At 37.2% G+C, this 19,540-nt stretch overlaps 3 protein-coding genes across 3 annotated transcripts; 1 reads left to right on the top strand and 2 right to left on the bottom strand.

The window, feature by feature from the left end:
• Positions 1-5,994: 5,994 nt before the first annotated feature.
• LOC121981372 (extensin-2-like) lies at positions 5,995-6,876 on the bottom strand. The gene has a single exon (XM_042533848.1). It carries the CDS (start codon positions 6,697-6,699, stop codon positions 6,232-6,234), a length of 468 nt encoding a protein of 155 aa, XP_042389782.1. The 5' UTR covers positions 6,700-6,876; the 3' UTR covers positions 5,995-6,231.
• A 9,832-nt stretch (positions 6,877-16,708) lies between these two features.
• LOC121979893 lies at positions 16,709-18,031 on the top strand. Its single transcript, XM_042531872.1, has 2 exons — positions 16,709-17,321; positions 17,529-18,031. The coding sequence occupies exons 1-2, from the start codon at positions 16,709-16,711 to the stop codon at positions 18,029-18,031; spliced, it is 1,116 nt and encodes a 371-aa protein (XP_042387806.1).
• Positions 18,032-18,380: 349 nt separating this feature from the next.
• On the bottom strand, positions 18,381-19,097 carry LOC121979892 (F-box/LRR-repeat protein At3g26922-like). The gene has a single exon (XM_042531871.1). The coding sequence runs from the start codon at positions 19,095-19,097 to the stop codon at positions 18,381-18,383; it is 717 nt and encodes a 238-aa protein (XP_042387805.1).
• Positions 19,098-19,540: the final 443 nt, after the last annotated feature.

Raw genomic sequence — 19,540 nt, 5'->3', positions numbered from 1 at the left:
CTCGGCTGTACCAAAATCAAAACACAACGGAAAACGACAGAAACTATATATAAACCAAACACGAAACTGCTAGCCGGCTAGGCTTACACAACCAACAACTAATACAAAATACTACATAACAACATCAACACTCCAAAAATAAAACCGGAGTACAGAGATAAACAAACTGATACATAAACAACAAAAGATAAGTGAAACCCGATAAGTCTTCTGATGTGACGTGGGGACTAGCAGACAGGATATTCCAAGCGACACCAAAACCAACCTGGTACCTGAAAAAGATAGTATCAACGGGGGTGAGTTCAACAACTCAGCGAATACCAATGGACATGAGTAGTAAGATATATCTAACAGCAACAAACATGGAATACAGCTTCCTAATCATATATAGGGAATATGCAAAACTGAAAGGTAACTGAGGAAGCTGTACTCACCAGGAACTCCTATCCAGACAAAAGGGTCGTCAAACCGAAAGTGTCAATAATCCTGTATGCAGGTCAAAAGTATGCATCCAACCAAAATGCAGCAACCAAATGCAGCAACCACAATCATAAGAATATAAATGCATCAATGCATATGATGCTAATGATGCGTCCTGGTCATCCCTAACGCCAGTCAGTCATCTCACACACAACATATGGTGAAACCGAGTGGGTAGGGTTGTGACAACCGTGCACTCTACCATCACTACACCTGATGAGTGACTGAGTGGACGGAATGCTGTCGGAGTACTCCTGTCCTGACCCCAAATCATAAATGGGGGAGCTCAATGCTCTCATCTCCCGGTACACGATAACGGGGAGGTATCTCTGCCGGCTACCACGCTGAGTCACCTGACCAACGGAGCCAAACAGAGTCCACCGTCTGCCAGCTACCACGCTGCTACACTAAATGAACTGTCTGCCGGCTACCACGCTGAGTCACCTGACCAACGGAGCCAAACAGCAGAACCGCCACACACCTGCCTGATATACCACTAATCCATGAGTGGTGGTGTGTGCAGTACATGTAACTGGCGATGTGCTCAACCATAGTGGAGTCGTCAATCGCGCAGCATGCAATCATGATGCATGATACTAAGCATAGTCATAAACTGATCAGCATAACCATATCCATATATATATATAATATGGGTACCACAGTATCAGTAGGTCAAATCCACGGATTTAGGGTATACAGGTCCTCTATGGTATAACAACCTAGATTCTGAACCTATCCCCCTCCATAACATATGTACCAACAATATGCACAGACCAAAGAAGAAGGGTCGAGGTACACCAATCAGATATGATATACAAATATAAGTACACAAGCCAGGTATGGTATAAAAACCTAAGTATCAGATAATCTAGATACGCATGCCAGAAATAAAATCCAGAACCCAGTCCTAACCTCAGTAGAGTATGGTATGTCACTTACTCTAGGAATTAAGGTACTCATGGCAATAATCACGAGGTATAAACATGGATACCTATCAAGCAACAAAATAGAACATGCTATGGATATCAAACTGACATACCAAAGACAATCATGATTATTGCACGTAGCTATAAAATACTATGCATATCCATATGACAATATCATAAAAGATAAGTCAAGAGGTACCCGCCTCCAATAGAAGGGTCCAATCCGATCCAAATCCGACGTCGAGATGCTCGTCTCGCGTTAAAGTCCTGTATATCATTTAATGTACAGTTTAGCTAATCTTATAAGCAACGACTAGCTAAACTCAAAACTCAATCCTAATTTGGTTAGGTATTCTCATTTAATTCCACCTAACAATCCAAATCAAATTAGATAATTAATCCATCCTTAATCCATCGAACAATTCCTTAACTTTCTCAAATTAATCACTAAATCAAATCTCATCATTCTATCACATACTCCAATTGAATTAATATAGAAGTAAACTAATAACCCAAATGGAAATATGTAATGAACATATCATCCTCAATAGGAATTCAAAGAGAGATCACAGAAATAAGCTCACCTGAAATTTTTTTTTTTGAACCATGATCGGATATCACACCTCAGCAACAGCTTAGTCTCATAGATATCAAACCTAGAAATCAAGCAACCATATCCAAACAAACTCATCCAAATCTTAGATGCTCCCTCATTGATTCACCACTGGTGAAACTTGCTGCTGGAATCCCTCCTCACAGCCCTCCAAAATCTCAACTAGGGAACGGGTGAGATCGGCTGCCGGTGCTAGGGAAGAGGGAAAACAGAGGATCGTCAACTGTGATGCTCGGGCAGAGGAGACAGTGGAGCGGTGACAACCGACGATCTACCGTGAGATAGGCAGAGGCTAGAGTCTAGGAGATCGGCAAGGGCTCGTCTGCACCAGGAGGTGCCGGCGGTTCTAGGTTGTGCTGGCCGATCGACGGCGGCAATAGCCAGTGGCGAGAGGGAGTCGGGTGGTGGTGGAGACAGCTAGGGTAGAGGGCTTCCCTGGGCCGATGGCTGGTACTCGGGAAAGGAGAGGAGACCGGCTAGGGCAGAGGAGAAATTGACGTAGGGAGATAGTCTCGGCTTCTCTTTGGTCGATGGTTTGTACCCACTGGAGAAGAAATGCCGCAAGTGGGGAAGGTGATCGAGCTCGGGAAGAGAAATAGGTGGTCGGCGCCGAGAGGAAGAGAAGTGATCGGCGCAGAAGGGAATCGGGAGGAGAAATGGGTGCGTTACGAGTGAGGGGAGAAGAAAAGAGGGGGAACGATTACGGCACGGGAGAGGAAAAGAAGAAAAGAAAAAGAAAAATAGAAAAGAAAATTCCACATTTCCTCGTTAAAATAGGATAGCCCAAATAGGCTTTCTCGAGCCCCGTTTATGTCCCCGTAAACTCATCCATACGAGCTCCGAAAAATTTCTAAAAATTCCGGAAAATTCTCTTATCATTATTCGCCATTTTTTGGTATTTTACAGGTGAACCTCAGGTCAACTTGTCCTATCCCAAACACCCTGGTTGCAGAATGGTTCCCCATGGTCACGGAAGTGCCTTCAATTACCTGATAAGTAAGGAAGGCAAAGCGATCAGCACAACAGTGCACATTAGCACCTGTATCAACTACTATTCATTGGTTGATAGATCAAGTTTAGTTCGGGTTTGAAGGTAATAAACCTATTGCTGGTGTCGTCACTAGCAGTCACAACATTTGCTTGTGCCTTGGTGTTGGACGTATTGCTTTGGTTTTTCTTCTTGTCCTTTTGCTTAGGGCAGAATTTTGCATAATGTCCAACTTGTCCACATGCCCAGCATGGCTTGATTCCATTTTTCTTTTGAACCTTTGGTTTGGGTTTCATCTTGTTCTTCATTTTCTGATTTTTGAATTTATTCTTGTCAGATGAGACTACTACGTTTGCCTTTGGAATAAAATCCATAGGCATTCTTTTATCATCATCTTTATGTTGCTTCCGATGTTCTTCTTCGATATTTAAGGCAATCATCAAATCTTCTAGAAAGATTTGACCTCTCCTATGTTTAAGAGTCATGCCAAAATCTTCCCAACTCGGAGGTAATTTTTCGATGATGGACAAGACCTGAAATTTTTCGGGTAATGGCATATCTCCTTCAGCAAGATCATGAATTTGAACTTGGAATTCATGTGTCTGCTCAACCACAGATTTTTCTTCAACCATTTTGAAATTTAAGAATTTTACCATAGTGTACTTTTCTAAACCAGAATCTTCAGAGTTGTATTTTTTATCCAAAGATTTTCACAGCTCTTTAGCCGAAGACGTTGAGCAGTATACATCAAATAGTGCGTCTGAGAGGGCAGACAGGATCCTCCCATGGCAGAGATAATCCCTTTGCTTAAACCACTGTAAGGTAGCACTATGTGCAGGTTCCTCTTCATCAGGTGAAGGAGGATCTGTTTATATAACAGAGAATAGCCCTAGCGTAGTAAGCCAAAATTTCATCCGTTGTTGCCAACGTCTGAAGTTTTGCCCGAAAAATCTCTCGGGTCTGGCGCTAGCCTCATCAAACCCCGTTACCCTATCATAATCATGTCTCTAAAATTGTTGTTGCGTGAGAGCACTAACACAGTAATATATTTGTACCAAAATAGCAAAAGAGTAAGGTCCAGAAATTGTTATCTCCGGACCCAAACCTCAGAAAGCATTGCTTCGCCAGCGAACCAAAAATAAACCAGGCTGCCTGCAAGCGTGAGGCCCATAAGCTAGGGATTTGCACCCCCCCTACGCGCGAGCGATGATCGCGTGCGTCGCGCCCAGTTTATGGATTTTCGGCTCAAACCCTCGAAACCACCTGATTTGGGCTCGGCCCGCGCATGCATGTAGGTCCCTTGACTTTGCTAAGCAAGGATGGAAGGACTCCATATATAAGGTCTTCCAACCTTCTTAGCTTAGCAATGTGAGACTAAATGCATATACATATGCATTACCAAAACAATAACAAAAAATAAGAAAAATAGTTTGAATTAAAATACAGAACTCAACATGTTGCCCCTTATTTTGTCCATCCTAAGGATACATCAGTTAGTGTTAAACCAAATCTAGACAGGGAGGTGAAAGTTTTGTCAAAGATGGCTCAAGTGACACAACAATAACTCTTTTTGCGAAAGATGGTAATTATAGCTTAAAATTTCTGAATACGATCTCAACTTCCTTCAAGAATGAAACCTCTCGAATGCCTAACTATCTCAGTCTCTTCTCCATTAGCATCTTTAATTCTTGCTACAGTTGCCTTTGCTGGAGCTATTTGGTTATCCGTCAGATTCTAGCGTAAGCATGCTTCCAGATACCAGAAGATGGACATAGTGCTGCCTGTTTCGACTCATGGAACTAAGGAAGCCGATATGTCAGATGGTTGAGATAACAGTTGGGTTGATGGTTGGGATAATGCGGCACCTAAAACACCTTCAAAGCTCTTATCAACTTCAATGAACAACTTGCTGGTATTTTTACAAAGCCACTTGGAGGATCTATATTTTTCAAAGAATCATGCAACTCTAGGAGTATAAAGCATATTTGGTTTACGGAAGACATTGTTGGATTATACAAAATTCAAAAATCAAATTACAAATTGATTTCAAATGTCTCTTCTACTTCTACAAAAAAGCAAAGTCCAATTTCATGTCAAGTACCTTTTCATGGCTTCATGAATCTTATTAGTTAATACATTTAATGTTCTTAATGTCTTGTTGATTTTCAAGTCATCCAAAAATGTATTATTAAGTAAGGATGAAGTGTTAAGTTTTTGATGAGTGTTATAGCAACATGAAAACCAATACAAAGAAATCCAATTTGCATCTTCTCTTTTTTTTTCTCAAATTCCATGCTTCAGTTCTTAGCCCTTCTTTTTCTCCCTTCAATGCAAGGGATCTTTTAAAAAAGGTGTTACAACCTTTTTCCTATTACCATGAGGGATAACATGCCATCAATGATCCTATGAGATATTATTACAAAGACTAATTATTGAGAAGCAAAAATGATTAGGTTCATCGTTTTCTCGACCTTTAATTTTTTTTTATTTTATTTGAAGGCATAAGACAACTTTAAAAGGTGAAGTGATTTAACAACCAACATTATTGTCAGTGATCCACCATAGTAAGTTGATGACAATGTTATTGAAGAGCCAAAAAGGACTACCACCACAAGCTTATCTCAACCGCCAAAAAGGTGTCCCAAGAATTTACCATACCGACACTCCACCAACCTTCTCTTGATTGCTGGTAATTGAAAGGCCAGGTAACTAATTGGCAACTCGCAGTCACTTTCTAACCCAAGACTATTATGCTTCTTAATTTATTCCCTGGTAATTAAGAGACGGTAGATTTTCTGTGGCTTACTTTGAGCCCACCGAATTGCAGATATTGATGTGAAAGTCGAAGGCATGGATCATCAATAATTGCACGCAGAGGTGTGGCCAATCTTCCATGTGATGCACAGCTGCGCACACTGTCTGCCACTGTAAATCTTGCTGTGCTTATCTAAAAGGCTATACTCTCCCCATTCTATGATAAAACTTTCTGAATAAATGACTAAACTTCTAAACCGAGCTCATTTTGTCCTTGTACATAATTATAACTATGAATACAACACGATATATCCCACGAGTATGATCTCGTTCATTTATCAAACATTTCGACAGAGTACAGAATTGGGAACTGAGAATTATACAATTCACGGATAAACGATCGGGAGATCATTGACTACGACTTACAACACGATCGAGGTGGCGTTTTGGGGAACGAACGCTGATCGCCTTTACCATATCAAGAAGAGAGAAAGGAGAGAAGCCGAGAAGAGGATGGATTTGGAGGCGACAGTGGCGCCGGTGGCTGAATTCGAAGGCGGAGGAGGGCTGTAGTAGTAGAAGGGGAAGTAAGGCATGAAGGGGTTGGGCGGCGGTGGCGCCTTAAAGTAGATGCCTGTTAGAGGAGGGTAGTAGACGCCGCCGCCGCCGCCGCCGCCAGATGGTGGAGGCGGGGAGTAGTAGTAGAAAGTCCCCGGCGCCGAAGGGGTCTCCGGAATCGGATGAGGTGGAGGAGGGGAAGGGTAGTAGATGGGCTGGCAAGGTTTGTCGCAGGAGGCGCACATTGTGCAGGAGGCGCCGTCCCTGGCTACGGACCTCGACTCAGAGGCTGCAGGAGGCGAGGCGGCCGCCAGGAGCAGGAGAAGAAGGATCACCGCCGGCGCAGCCGCTGGTGGAAACGCCTCGGAGCGCTTCGCCATTCGCTTCGTTGACTGGATGACGCAACAGCAGCGAGAGAGAGAGAGAGAGAGAGCGAGAGAGAGCGTGTGTATGTCTGTGTGAGAGAGAGTCCTGAAATCAAAATTAATCAGATCGAAAAGACCAGTCTTTATCGAAATCGATCAGACTTCGGCTAATGTTTTTGTTCCCGTGTTCGAAAAAATTGAATTAAAAGGAAACGGAGAATTGACGTGTTGCGATATGAACGAAGAGATTAGGTAAGGTCCAAGGTGTGACGTGGAAAGATCAAATAAAGACGGGAATGGATTATCACCATGTTTGGAATTTTGCGAGATAAAGACAGACACCGTTGCCCGGCTCGAGTTCTATCAATTCTCGAATCGCCTGGCAATCAATATTCGGAAAGCTATACAAGTTGTTTGGTTTATGAACCGCTGTGCTGTCCAGCTCATCCTATCGCCCGCTCTCCAAAACATAGATAAATAAAGATTTTATCATTTTAGTTAAATTGCATTACTGTTTATCATTTTAATAGAATTTAAATGGCACTATAAAAATAGAATTATTAGATTATCAAAATTAACAATCTTTTATTGTATAATTATTGTCATTACATTATATTTAAACATATTATTCTTTGAAGTTGCTCGCTTTTAAATTTATATTATTGGTGCAACTCATCACCGCTAACACCATTTGAACATGTGATCCTCTATTGCCTATCATCATAGTTTATAAAATCATGATCCAAATAATAGAATCACACGATCCTATAATCTAAAAGTACCAAATCGCTCCCGGATAATGTAGGAATGTTTTTAACAGTAAAATCAGAATATTATTAGTGGGATCGGTAGAATAAGAATACAATCAGTATGAACATTACAAATTATGATTCTATGCATTTTTTATTAGGGGCCAATGATGCGGAGGATTTAAGAGACTATAACTTTTAACTTGAGATAAATCATGAGACCTATAATATATCAAATTGAACCTTATTCAAATATCTACAGTTGGTTACCGAGTTTATTTGTAACCACTCAATTTCAAACTAAAAAAATATATTGTTTAAAGTCTTTTTTGGAAGCTTGAAAGATTTTTATGTTTTTTTAAATTATTTTTGGACTATTTTATAATTTAAAATATTTCCATCAAGATTTAGAAACTATTAAAACATCTATTTAATTATTTTTGAGTTAATTTTTTTTTATCAATAATAGTATACCATTTCTTTTTAAAATGATAAAGTTTTGGAAGCTTATTGTCTGGTATTCTATGGAATTAATATGTCTTTAAAAGATTATTTCTTAGGTTCGTGTTTAAATCAAAAAAGATTCAATAACTTTCGCATGTCAGTTGCTTTGTTGGTCTTTAAAATGGATCATCTTATGAATCAAGGGAATATTCTTAGGTTGATACTCTTTCATTTTGTAACATATATATATATATATATATATATGTTGCACTAATAATCAAACTCAGATTTTGATGTATGACAAAGGTTGAAGTTAGATTATGTTATGATCTAATCTTTTTACCAAGTGTGCATGATATGAACTTGATGGGCCTGGAGGACCAAAAAGAAACTTTAACCAACAGCTCCAGAACATCATTCTCTCTGACTTTCATTCTTGCATGCTGCTCCGAGAAGATTCTGACGACACCAAAAGGCTACTCTGACAACCGACGATCAATTGTTCCTCTATTTCTTTTTTGTTGTCAGTAACATTGACTTTATAATTCTTGTACTCAAATTCTATAAATCTTTGTGAACTGATAGTGATTGTCCAACGAAAGCACTCACCAAATGCAGACCTTAAAGTAGGAGTTGTCGAAGGCTCCAAATCAAATTCTTTCTTTTTTCTTCCGCTGCACGAACGTTATTACCCCTTTTAGCGTCTTTTCGATTCTATATATATAATAATTATATATATATATATATATATATAATTATTAATCTTTTTAAATATTTTTTAATTATTAATCATGTACTATAAAATTTTAAAGATTTTTTATAGAATTATATAATTCTACAATATCCTAAATAGGATTAAAAAACTGCAAAGTATTCCTACCACCACCTTTAAAAGAATTTCACATTGTTGAGATTCTCAGAGTTTGTCTTTCACTAATTGCACATGTTATTCTGTTATCAATATTCAACTTTCAATATCTTATCTTTAAATGTTCAATTTATAGTTTTATGATTAAAGTAAAATATAATTAGTTCCATTGATCTCAAAAATACAAACTAACCCATAATGTGTTAATACCTTATCAACACCACAAACAAAAAATAGGTGAAAGCCCCATGCCCAAGTGATTAAAGACCCTTGCAATTGCACAACAAATCAGTTGGTGCAATCGTTATTGGGATAATATTGATCAGTTTGACTAAGCTTTGTGTTAACTCGAGCTTAAGTTTCAATGATTGAAATATGTGAGATGAAGTCAAGTAGGTGAAGAGAAGATCAGATACTTGTCCAGAGAAGTTCTAACTAGAGGTTAGTCAATGGGAAGTTCTAACTGGAGGTTATACAACAGAAAGTCCTAACTAGAGATTAGATAACAGGAAGTTCTAGTTAGTGAAGTTAGGCAGTGAAAGTCCTAGCGGGACTAGGAAGTGAAGACCTAGTTGGGAACTAGACAATGGAAGTCCTAAAGGGGCTAGGCAAGGAAATAGTCCATGTGGGTCAAAGGTAGATTGAACATGTAGTGATCAAAAGTCCAACAGAAAGTTCGCATGAGATGGAAAGTTCAAGTGGGTCAAGGGTTAACCGGACACTTGGTAAAGAAACCCTGACAAATCAAGGTTGACCAGATACTAGACAATGAGAACTTTCAACGAATTACGGATGACTCTAAGATTAGGCAAAGGAATTCTAAACTCTGGTTGAGTTAAGGGTTGGACAATTGATGAGGATAATCAATTAGACTCAAAGTAATCAATTAGAGTAATCAATTAGTAGTTCTTCACGAGAACACAGAAGAGTGAGAAATTGATTGGGTAATTGATTGGCACATGGTAATCGATTAGGGCAATTTATTAGGTTGTGTTTTTCTCATGAACAGAAAGCCTTGAATCAATTGGGGAATCAATTAAGGCTAAGTCAATCGATTGGCAATAGCCTTCTCGCAAACCAAGGGGTGTTGAATCGATTGAGAATTTGTCCAATCGATTGGTAGAAAGTCGTGTGAGAACAAAAATCTTCTGAATCGATTAGAAGTTGCTAAATCAATTAACATAGTTCACTGATAGATTAGATAGGTAAAAAAGAATTGTTCTACAGGTTTTAAACGGTTAAGCAGACATGACAATCGTTTGGGGGTAAGTCAATCCATTAGGAGGCATCAAAGTAACCCTAGAAAAGGGGTTTTGTGAAGATTTGAAACATACTTGCTTTAGCTAGTTCTTGGGAGTTTTGGAGAAAAATGTTGTTACATTTCCATCCACCAAAAGGCAATCCAAAGCAAGAAAAGATCAAGTAATGCAAGGTTCTCATTGTGAAACCTAAAAGTCATTCTCGATTGTATTTTATATTTGTGTTCTTGTTTTCTTGTTGTATTCTCGTGCTTAAGGTTATACAAGACTTCTCCATATTCGAGAAGGAGGTTTTCATAATGCATCTATGAGAGTGAGCAGTAGATCCTTGGATTAGTCACTTCAAGGAAGTGGATGCCAAGTAAAATGAAGGTGTTAACATTGCTTCAAGTTTTCTACTGCAAACTATTTTCAAAGAAGTGAACGAAACTATTCACCCCCCCCCCCTCCTCTAGCTCTGTACATGTCCTAGCAAGTGGGATCAAAGCAAGGTCGCTCTTTATCGGACTAACCGTCGGAAAGAAGCAAGAGCTAGAGGAAGATGAAGAAGTTGAAGGTTTGAACCCTAATTTCAACAAGTTAAGGACTAATCATCAAGGGAGCTCAAGTTCAAAAATAATTTTTCGAAATGGATTCGGATATAACATCCTAGCACCTCCACTCTTCGGATTGAGAGGACTCAACCAATGGAAGACTAGGGTTGAGAATTTCTTCATAATGAATATTGAAGAATGGTTCATCTGAATGGAGTGATTTGAAACCCCAATTTAGGATCAGCGAATACTCCTCAAAAAAAAAAGAAGAAATGGACCGATGAGCAACTCAAAAAAATTGAGTCTAATGATAAGGTAACCAAAATTTTAGTTAATTTATTGTCTAACAGCATCTTGTGTAAGATAGGGGATTACAAGAGTGCAGACGAATTACAAAGCAAGTTGCCAAAGCTCTATGCAGATCCATCCTCAACACAAAGTGAAGAAAAATTCAAAGAAGGGAACTCTTTGATTCAAGAGCATGAAGATTCGGAGGTTAATAGGTGTTCAACATTTGAAGAGGAAATTGAAAAACATACACCTCAAGGATTGAGGGGGAGAGATCATTAATATCAGAATGAGAAGAGGCCTCAACGTCCAAAACCAATGAAAAAGGATCATGTGCCATCCTTACAAGTAAATGTATAACAATTTCAATTGCTAAAAATAAAGATCACATCATTTATTTTGAGTGTAGAGAGAAAGGACACTATAAGACCAAATGTCCAAAATTGACCAATAAAAAGATTCAAGTAGCAAGGTCAAAGAAAAATCAAGAGATGTCGGGACCTTTATACGAAATGGTAAGGAGCATATAGTGTGCTTGTTATGCAATTAAAAGCAGCATTATCAAAATCAATATCCAAAGAGTAGGTTTCAAATTAAGAATAAGGAAGAAAGCTCAAGTTAAGGGGAAGCTTCTAAGAGCAAACCCAAGATACCATTAGTTATGGTACTTATTTAAGTCATGATAAAATACATGTTAGAAATAAATTTTATAATTTTAGAGAGAACCCTAGAGAAAATGGCAAATAATATCAAAGGATCCAAGAAGCAAAATCTAGGTTTAGGGAGGCAAGAGTCATCTAAAGGCAAGAGAGATTTAGGATACAAACATAAATCCAAGGACAATGTGTCCTTATACCATAAGTTCGACATCATTATAGAACTAACTATAAGTCTAGAAGTTAAGTCAAAGTTATAAAGGAAGTTATGCCTCAAGTTGACTTTGAGGAGACTAGTGTGACTAAGGCTTCTAAGAAGTCTAGGAAAGTCATTAGGAATGTATCAAGGGAAGTTATCCTTAGTGAATACCTAGTACACCCAAAGAGTACTAATAGGTTTTCAGTTCCTATGAGTGTGTTATCTACTCACTAAATGGGTTAGAATGTACCAACTCTAATTGAAAGGATAGTTAACCCAACCATAGTGAAGTTGATACTTTAGGGATTTTTCAAGGTATTGCGACATCTTGAAAATGAAAAGTTAATTTTTACTCTTGAAGAGTAAAAGTGTGCCAATTAAATTTTTGAAGTATTGAGCTTGATTAAATTGTTACAACTATAATATAATTCAAAGTTGGGACTTTGACATTTTCTAAGGAAATGATGACAACTTAGGCTTATAATTTTGACTTAGCGATTAGTTAATGATATTTAGAAAATCTAGAAAATTTCATTGTGCTATAATTGTCATATTTTGTGTGCCCTATCACATGTCATGACATCATACTTTGCATTCATATTATTATAAAAACATTATATGTTATGTTATACATCATTTAGCTATGAAAGTTTTTCTTTTGAAAAATACTTATTTGATATATATCATAATCATTATCATGCATTGTCTTAAATTCCTTGTAATTAAGGACAAAGACATATATTGACATCCTAGGTAGAATGATCAAAGTTAAAATGTCTAAATAGAGATACATGATTCCTTAATTTAGGGAAAACCTATTTTACATCTCACGAAGACTAATGATTTGACTTGTGCATGTATTGAGACATATTAGATATAAGTAAGATATTAGAAGGCTCAAGATATTGACTTAGTGCATCTAATAGAGTTTTAGTTTCATTAAAATAAATGATTATGTGAAGTACAATAATGGAGAAAGCTAATGTATACGTCATATGCATTTAGCCCAAAGATCATGATTAAAAATTTATTTTAGAAAATTTTAATAAATCTATTTATTGATAGGAATCATCAATAAGTAGTTAAATATCAAATTAGAATGAAATATTAAAATTTTCAACTGAAATGATTGAATAGTCCTTAACTTCTTAAAGATCGTGATAACATTCTCCACGTAACTAATAAAAATCTAGTTTTCATGCTTTCTATTGTCCAATACATCCTTAGTCACTTAAGCATGAAAAGACCTTGTCAAGAATAATTTCTAGTGCGCTCTGACATTTATTTTTGGCGGTGCAGGTCAAACCACGTTGTGCAGATCAAACTAAACCTTTACTTTGATAGCTTACGTACCAGATTAGCAGAAATGCTTTTAAACAATCGCACTGTACGACTCAAATCCAACACTTAAGAATTTCTCTTAAGTTATTTAAGAAAGGGTGAAAACATTCATACCGATTACACTAAAATTTCATTTCAATGCAGTTAGTGACACTGGAGGATACTTGGACTAGGGGCTCATTGAATGCTAAGACACTGTTGAACTGCTCTTTGTTGGTGCGACTTTTCAGCTTTTGTAATCCCACCTGCTTTAATTCCTCGGTCATCTTCTTCTGATTCTAGAGAAACCCTTCAAACATTTTTTCGGGCATCAAAATTCGTAATTTAATTAATTCTACATTTGTAGAGCCATGAAGCAAGTGATCGTCCTTTACTGTTCCATATCTGCTCTGTATATGGATAGAATCTACACGTATATCAAATTCGGTATTGCAGTAATTGCACTTCTTGAGAAACTGGGTCAATATCATAATTGACGATTGATCTTTCAGATTGAAGTCAAGGTTGAAGATCATGGATTCCGGAGAAATAAATCTATCAATTTTGTTCTCTACTGCTGATATCTGTCAATCAAAGAAAATTATGTTAAGAGTATAATGCATAAAAATCAAGGTCAGGTTTATCGATCTTCTCTCGCGTTTGGGATTGTGCTAGAATTCAGAATGAGCCAAGCGGCTCTCGTTACAAAATCAGGTTCGAGAAGTCTCATCAATGCATCTGGAGGATCGGCCCGCGGAATGAGGCCAAGAAGTAATGACGCGTTCCGGACCTTGGGCGCTTTAATGCGCAGCACAGTGACGACGCCGACGGTGAGTGACTCGAGATTTGGGCAGTCGATGGTGATAAAGTGATACTTGTATAATAGGACCAGATGCTTGATGGAGGCGGAGTGGATGCTTAGAGCATCTCCAATCGGTGCCCTTTTACACCATTTTGGTGTAAAAAGGGCACCATATCCTCTCCAATGGTGACCCCAAAAATTACACTAAAATGGTGCAAGTAGAGATTTTTTTAATATAATATATCATAATAGGCAAGTTATATTTAAAATATTTTTAAATATTATAAATTAATATGATTTAATTTAATTGAATTTATTATATAAATTTTATATATTATAAATTTAATATATAAATTTCAATTAAATATATATTATAAATTTTAATATTTGTTATGTTGCTAAGATTATAAATATATTAAAATTTATAATATTGGTAATTTTATAACAAACACACAATTAAATGTTTAAAATTTCAAAATACATAACATTCCATCCTACAATTTAAAGATGCTACAAACACTAAAGTAAACATCCTACAATTTAAAGATGCTACAAACACTAAAGTAAGCATATATTTAAATAACTATAATAACATTACAATACTAAACAAATTAATATTTAATATTCTGAAAAATCACCTCCTAATAAACCACTGAAATAATCATAAAATTTACCAGAACCATTCAAAGGATTTTGAGATCCTTGTCCTTCTTCTTGAGACGAATTGATCCTAGATTCTTCTCCTTGATGTGGAATTGATTGAGATTTTTTGTTTTTAGTCCTCTTTTGCATAATTCTGACTTATTCACCGCGAATAAATTCACGCATTATCGGATCAGCAATGATATTCAAATCTTTGAATAAAATTTTATTCTCTTCCTTGAACATAGCAACATTGGTACTTCGATCCAACGTCGCAACAAGTTCGTCATTCTATAAAACCATTTTACTGAATTATTGTTCATTCTTTCTCTTCAGTTTTATTTTCTTCACTCCAATAGGTCGTTTAGTTGAAGTACCATCACTGTCTGAATCAGTGATGTTAAGATTAAACGAAGAGATATGTGGAGATGAAGGTGAATAAACATCTTTCTCGAGATTATATGATTGAGAATAATCAGTTTGTCGTTGCACTCTTGTAGATGCAGTTTTGACGTTGTCATTGTTGAATTTCTCAATACCTCGAAGAATGCTCCACACATGTCCAAATTTGAAGCCCTTTGAGTAATTAGGGTCTTGTACTAATAACATTTGAGCACAATTCATCTGTAAGAAAATAATACAATTATGAAACAAAATTAATAACTAAATTAGATATTGACAACAACTTGGATAGTCTACAAAAGAAATAATGAAAACAACTTACAATATCTTCTTCCGATGCTCCACTTGGATTCAATTCTTCGATTTGTCGTATGCAACCCTTCAATTTGGAAACAACAGCAATGATAGTATTCATCCTTTTTTGTAATGATCTTCTTGGTCGCTCAGAATTTTTAAAATTTGGATCTTGATCATACTCTATCTCAACTCTTGCCCAAAATTGATCCTTTTTTTGGTTGATTCCTATGATTGGATTTTGAGAAATATGAAGATAAACATGACATAAATGTTTATCTTCTTCAACTGAGTAGGATGATGAACGAGAATTCAAACTCATTTTTTTCAAGAGTAAAGGTGTATTGTGATGGCCATGTCTAGTATGCCATTATATAGGAAAAAATTATGTGCATTGTATAAGATTTGTGTGTGCATTAAAAAGTTTGTGTTCATTGTGATGTCTCATCTCCTGAAATAATTATCATGGTGTGTGCATTGTGTTGTCCCGTCATTTGCAAAATTAAAAAGTGTTGTGTTCATTGTGATGTCCCATCTCCTGAAATAATTATCATGGTGTGTGCATTGTGTTGTCCCGTCATCTGCAAAATTAAAAAGTGTTGTGTTCATTGTTATGTCCCATCCCCTGAAATAATTATCATGGTGTGTGCATTGTGATGTCCCGTCACCTGCAAAATTAAAAAGTGTTGTGTTTATTGTGATGTCCCATCTCCTGAAATAATTATCATGGTGTGTGCATTGTGATGTCCCGTCATCTGCAAAATTAAAAAGTGTTGTTCATTGTGATGTCCCATCTCCTGAAATAATTATCATGGTGTGTGCATTGTGATGTCTCGTCACCTGCAAAATTAAAAAGTGTTGTCCATTGTGATCTCCCATCTCCTGAAATAATTATTATGGTGTGTGCATTGTGATGTCCCGTCACCTGCAAAATTAAAAAATGTTGTGTTCATTGTGATGTCCCATCTCCTGAAATAATTATCATGGTGTGTGCATTGTGATGTCCCGTCATCTGTAAAATTAAAAGTGTTGTTCATTGTGATGTCCCATCTCCTGAAATAATTATCATGGTGTGTGCATTGTGATGTCCCGTCACCTGCAAAATTAAAAAGTGTTGTCTATTGTGATGTCCCATCTCCTGAAATAATTATTATGGTGTGTGCATTGTGATGTCCCGTCACCTGCAAAATTAAAAAATGTTGTGTTCATTGTGATGTCCCATCTCCTGAAATAATTATCATGGTGTGTGCATTGTGATGTCCCGTCACCTGCAAAATTAAAAAGTGTTGTCCATTGTGATGTCTCATCTCCTGAAATAATTATTATGGTGTGTGCATTGTGATGTCCCGTCACCTGCAAAATTAAAAAGTGTTGTGTTCATTGTGATGTCCCATCTCCTGAAATAATTATCATGGTGTGTGCATTGTGATGTCCTGTCACCTGCAAAATTAAAAAGTGTTGTGTTCATTGTGATGTCCCGTCACCTACAAAATTAAAAAGTGTTGTGTTCACATTATAAATACACACCATAACTCAAAACAATTCAATCACATTCTTCATCTCAAAAAATGAGTGCTAGATATGAAGGTACATCAAATTTATCATCCTCAAGCTCTGAAGATGATGATATATTTGAAGCACACAGAAGGCTTATCACTCAAGCGATCTACCGCAACAACCAGGTCATTTTGAAACATCTGAGTGAAGAAAGTGACAAAGGCAAACATCAAGGATCCATTCCTGGTCACATAGTGATCAATCGTAATAGAGAAGCTGCTGATCGTAATCTATTCAATGATTACTTTGCCGAAAATCCTACATATAATGCTGCAATGTTTCGAAGAAGATTCCGAATGGGAAGAAATTTATTTATGCGTATTTTTAACGAGGTTAGTAATCATGATAATTATTTTGTGCAGAAAAGAGACGGAGTTGGAAAACTTGGTTTGTCAGGTTTACAAAAAATGACAGCTGCATTTCGAATATTGGCATATGGTATACCGGCAGATGCTACTGATGAGTACATCAAAATAGGAGAATCAATTGCCATAGAAAGCGTGAAAAGATTTTGTTGTGCTGTTGTTGAAGTATTTGGAGGTCAGTACCTGCGATCACCCAATGCTAATGATGTTGCCAGGCTTCTTCATATTGGTGAGCAACGTGGTTTTCCTGGAATGTTGGGTAGTTTTTGCATGCATTGGAAGTGGAAAAATTGCCCAACAGCATGGGCTGGGCAATATTCCGGTCGCAGTGGAAAGCCAACAATTATTCTAGAAGTTGTAGCTGATTATGATCTTTGGATATAACATGCATATTTCGGTTTACCTGGATCTAACAATGATATTAATGTATTGGAGTCTTCTCATCTTTTTTCTAACCTTGCTCAAGGTATTGCTCCCCCTGCTCGTTATGTCATTCAAGGAAAAGAGTACAACATGGGTTACTATTTAGCTGATGGTATATACCCAAAATGGTCTACACTTGTTCAAACAATTCAAGATCCACGTGGTACAAAGAATAAGTTGTTTGCAATGAAACAAGAGGCATGTAGAAAAGATGTTGAGCGAGCATTTGGAGTGCTCCAATCACGCTTTGCAATTGTTGCAGGACCTTCACGTTTTTGGCAGAAAAATATTTTACATGATATAATGACTTCATGCATTATTATGCATAATATGATCATTGAAGATGAGCGCGATATGAATACCTCAATTGTTGAGCAAGGTGAAGTCTCGTCGGCTGCAGATGTTGATACAGCAATAGATGACAATACCCGATTTCAAGAGTTTCTTGCTAGACATGAAGGAATCAAAAATAAAAATGCTCACTTTGCCCTTAGAAATGCATTAATTGAGCATTTGTGGGAACAATTTGGTAATTCTGATAATTAAGGTTCATAATGATGTATTATTAATGAAGTGTTAGTTGTCTGGTGAAAATATTTTTAAAAAATTATCTAAATTATTTATGATTGTGTATTATCTTTAAATATTAAATATTAGTATGCTTATTAAATTATTTCTAACAAAATTATAAAAATACTAATTTTAATTTTCTTGTAACTAAAAACATAATATCATAAAAATTAATAGTAATTATTATCGTAATAAAAATATTTAACAAATTAATATGTATGTTGAATAATAAATTATAAGATGGAAAAATAGAATATTCTAAAGAATATTCCTTTTAGTGTAGGAAATGGTGTCTCATGGTTGGAGTTGGAAAAAATTTTGGTGCTCAAATGACACCAAATTGGTGTTGAAAGTGCACCAAAATAGAGTTTGTGGTTGGAGATGGTCTTAGTTTGTTCGTGCGGTACCTGAAGCAACGGATGAAATGCAGAGTCTCAAGGAAAGGGCAGGAAGCAAGGAAGGCTCGCATGAAATCATCCCAGAGAAGGATGCAATCTTCCATTTTGGGGGAGGTGAGAAGAGCGCAGGCAATGGGCGGAGGGCGGCGGCCATGAAAATTATCCAGGACCGAGATTCTGTGCAAGGAGAGACTCCTCAGTGACTTGATGCTGAATAAGCCGCCATTTTTCCTGATGTTGACAATCATCCATCCCTCTCCGGAGACTTCGAGGGTGAGATCTTGGATGCCCGCCTCGACGAGGTCCTTGACGAGCAACCGCCGGAGCCGTTCGAATAAATAGGCGGCATCGCGGAAGTGGATGTGGCATTGGCGGATCAGGGCGCGTGGGAAGGTGGGCTGTTGGGAGATGACATTGTCGACGACGTAGAGGTGGAAGGTGTCGAGTCGGGGGGTGAGGGAGGGGACGCGGCGGCGGAAGTGGGAACAGAGGGCCGAGAGCGCGACGCACTGCTTGATGGGGAGGAAGGAGACGACGGAGAAGAGGAGGTCTTCGGGGAGGGAAGTTAGGCGGTCCTCCGCCGCGCCATCCTCCTGATGCACATCATTGCGGCGGACCGTCGTCGGGTCGTCGTGATCCGCCATCAGGAAGCGAGCAAAGGCATTGAGATCCACCAACACGATGATAGAATGTATAATTCTTGTAATTAAACTGATAAATAGTATTATAGAAAAAAAAATACAGTACTAAGATTTTCTGAAATACTAATTAAAATAATTTATATGGTTCTTTGTTGATTCTAACGTAATTTTTAAAAAGTATACATTATTTTATTTATTTAGGGGGCATTTGGTTCTTTCCTAGGAATAGAAATCGGAATAAGAATCATTGTATTGTGGAATGAGAATGGGTATGAGCATGGATATCACTCTTAAAAATAATGTTTGGTTAGTTACATATTTTCTATCGGAATAAATCAAAATTTTCTTTTTTACCCTTAAAGGAAAATAAGATAAAAAATTAGATGTGAGAGAAAAATATGATGAAAGAGAATGATAAGAGAGAAAGTATAATGAGAGAGAAAGTG

Source organism: Zingiber officinale, chromosome 5A (assembly GCF_018446385.1).
Source record: "Zingiber officinale cultivar Zhangliang chromosome 5A, Zo_v1.1, whole genome shotgun sequence".
Classification (NCBI taxonomy): domain Eukaryota; kingdom Viridiplantae; phylum Streptophyta; class Magnoliopsida; order Zingiberales; family Zingiberaceae; genus Zingiber; species Zingiber officinale.
This window is presented reverse-complemented; position numbering and strand designations above follow the sequence as displayed.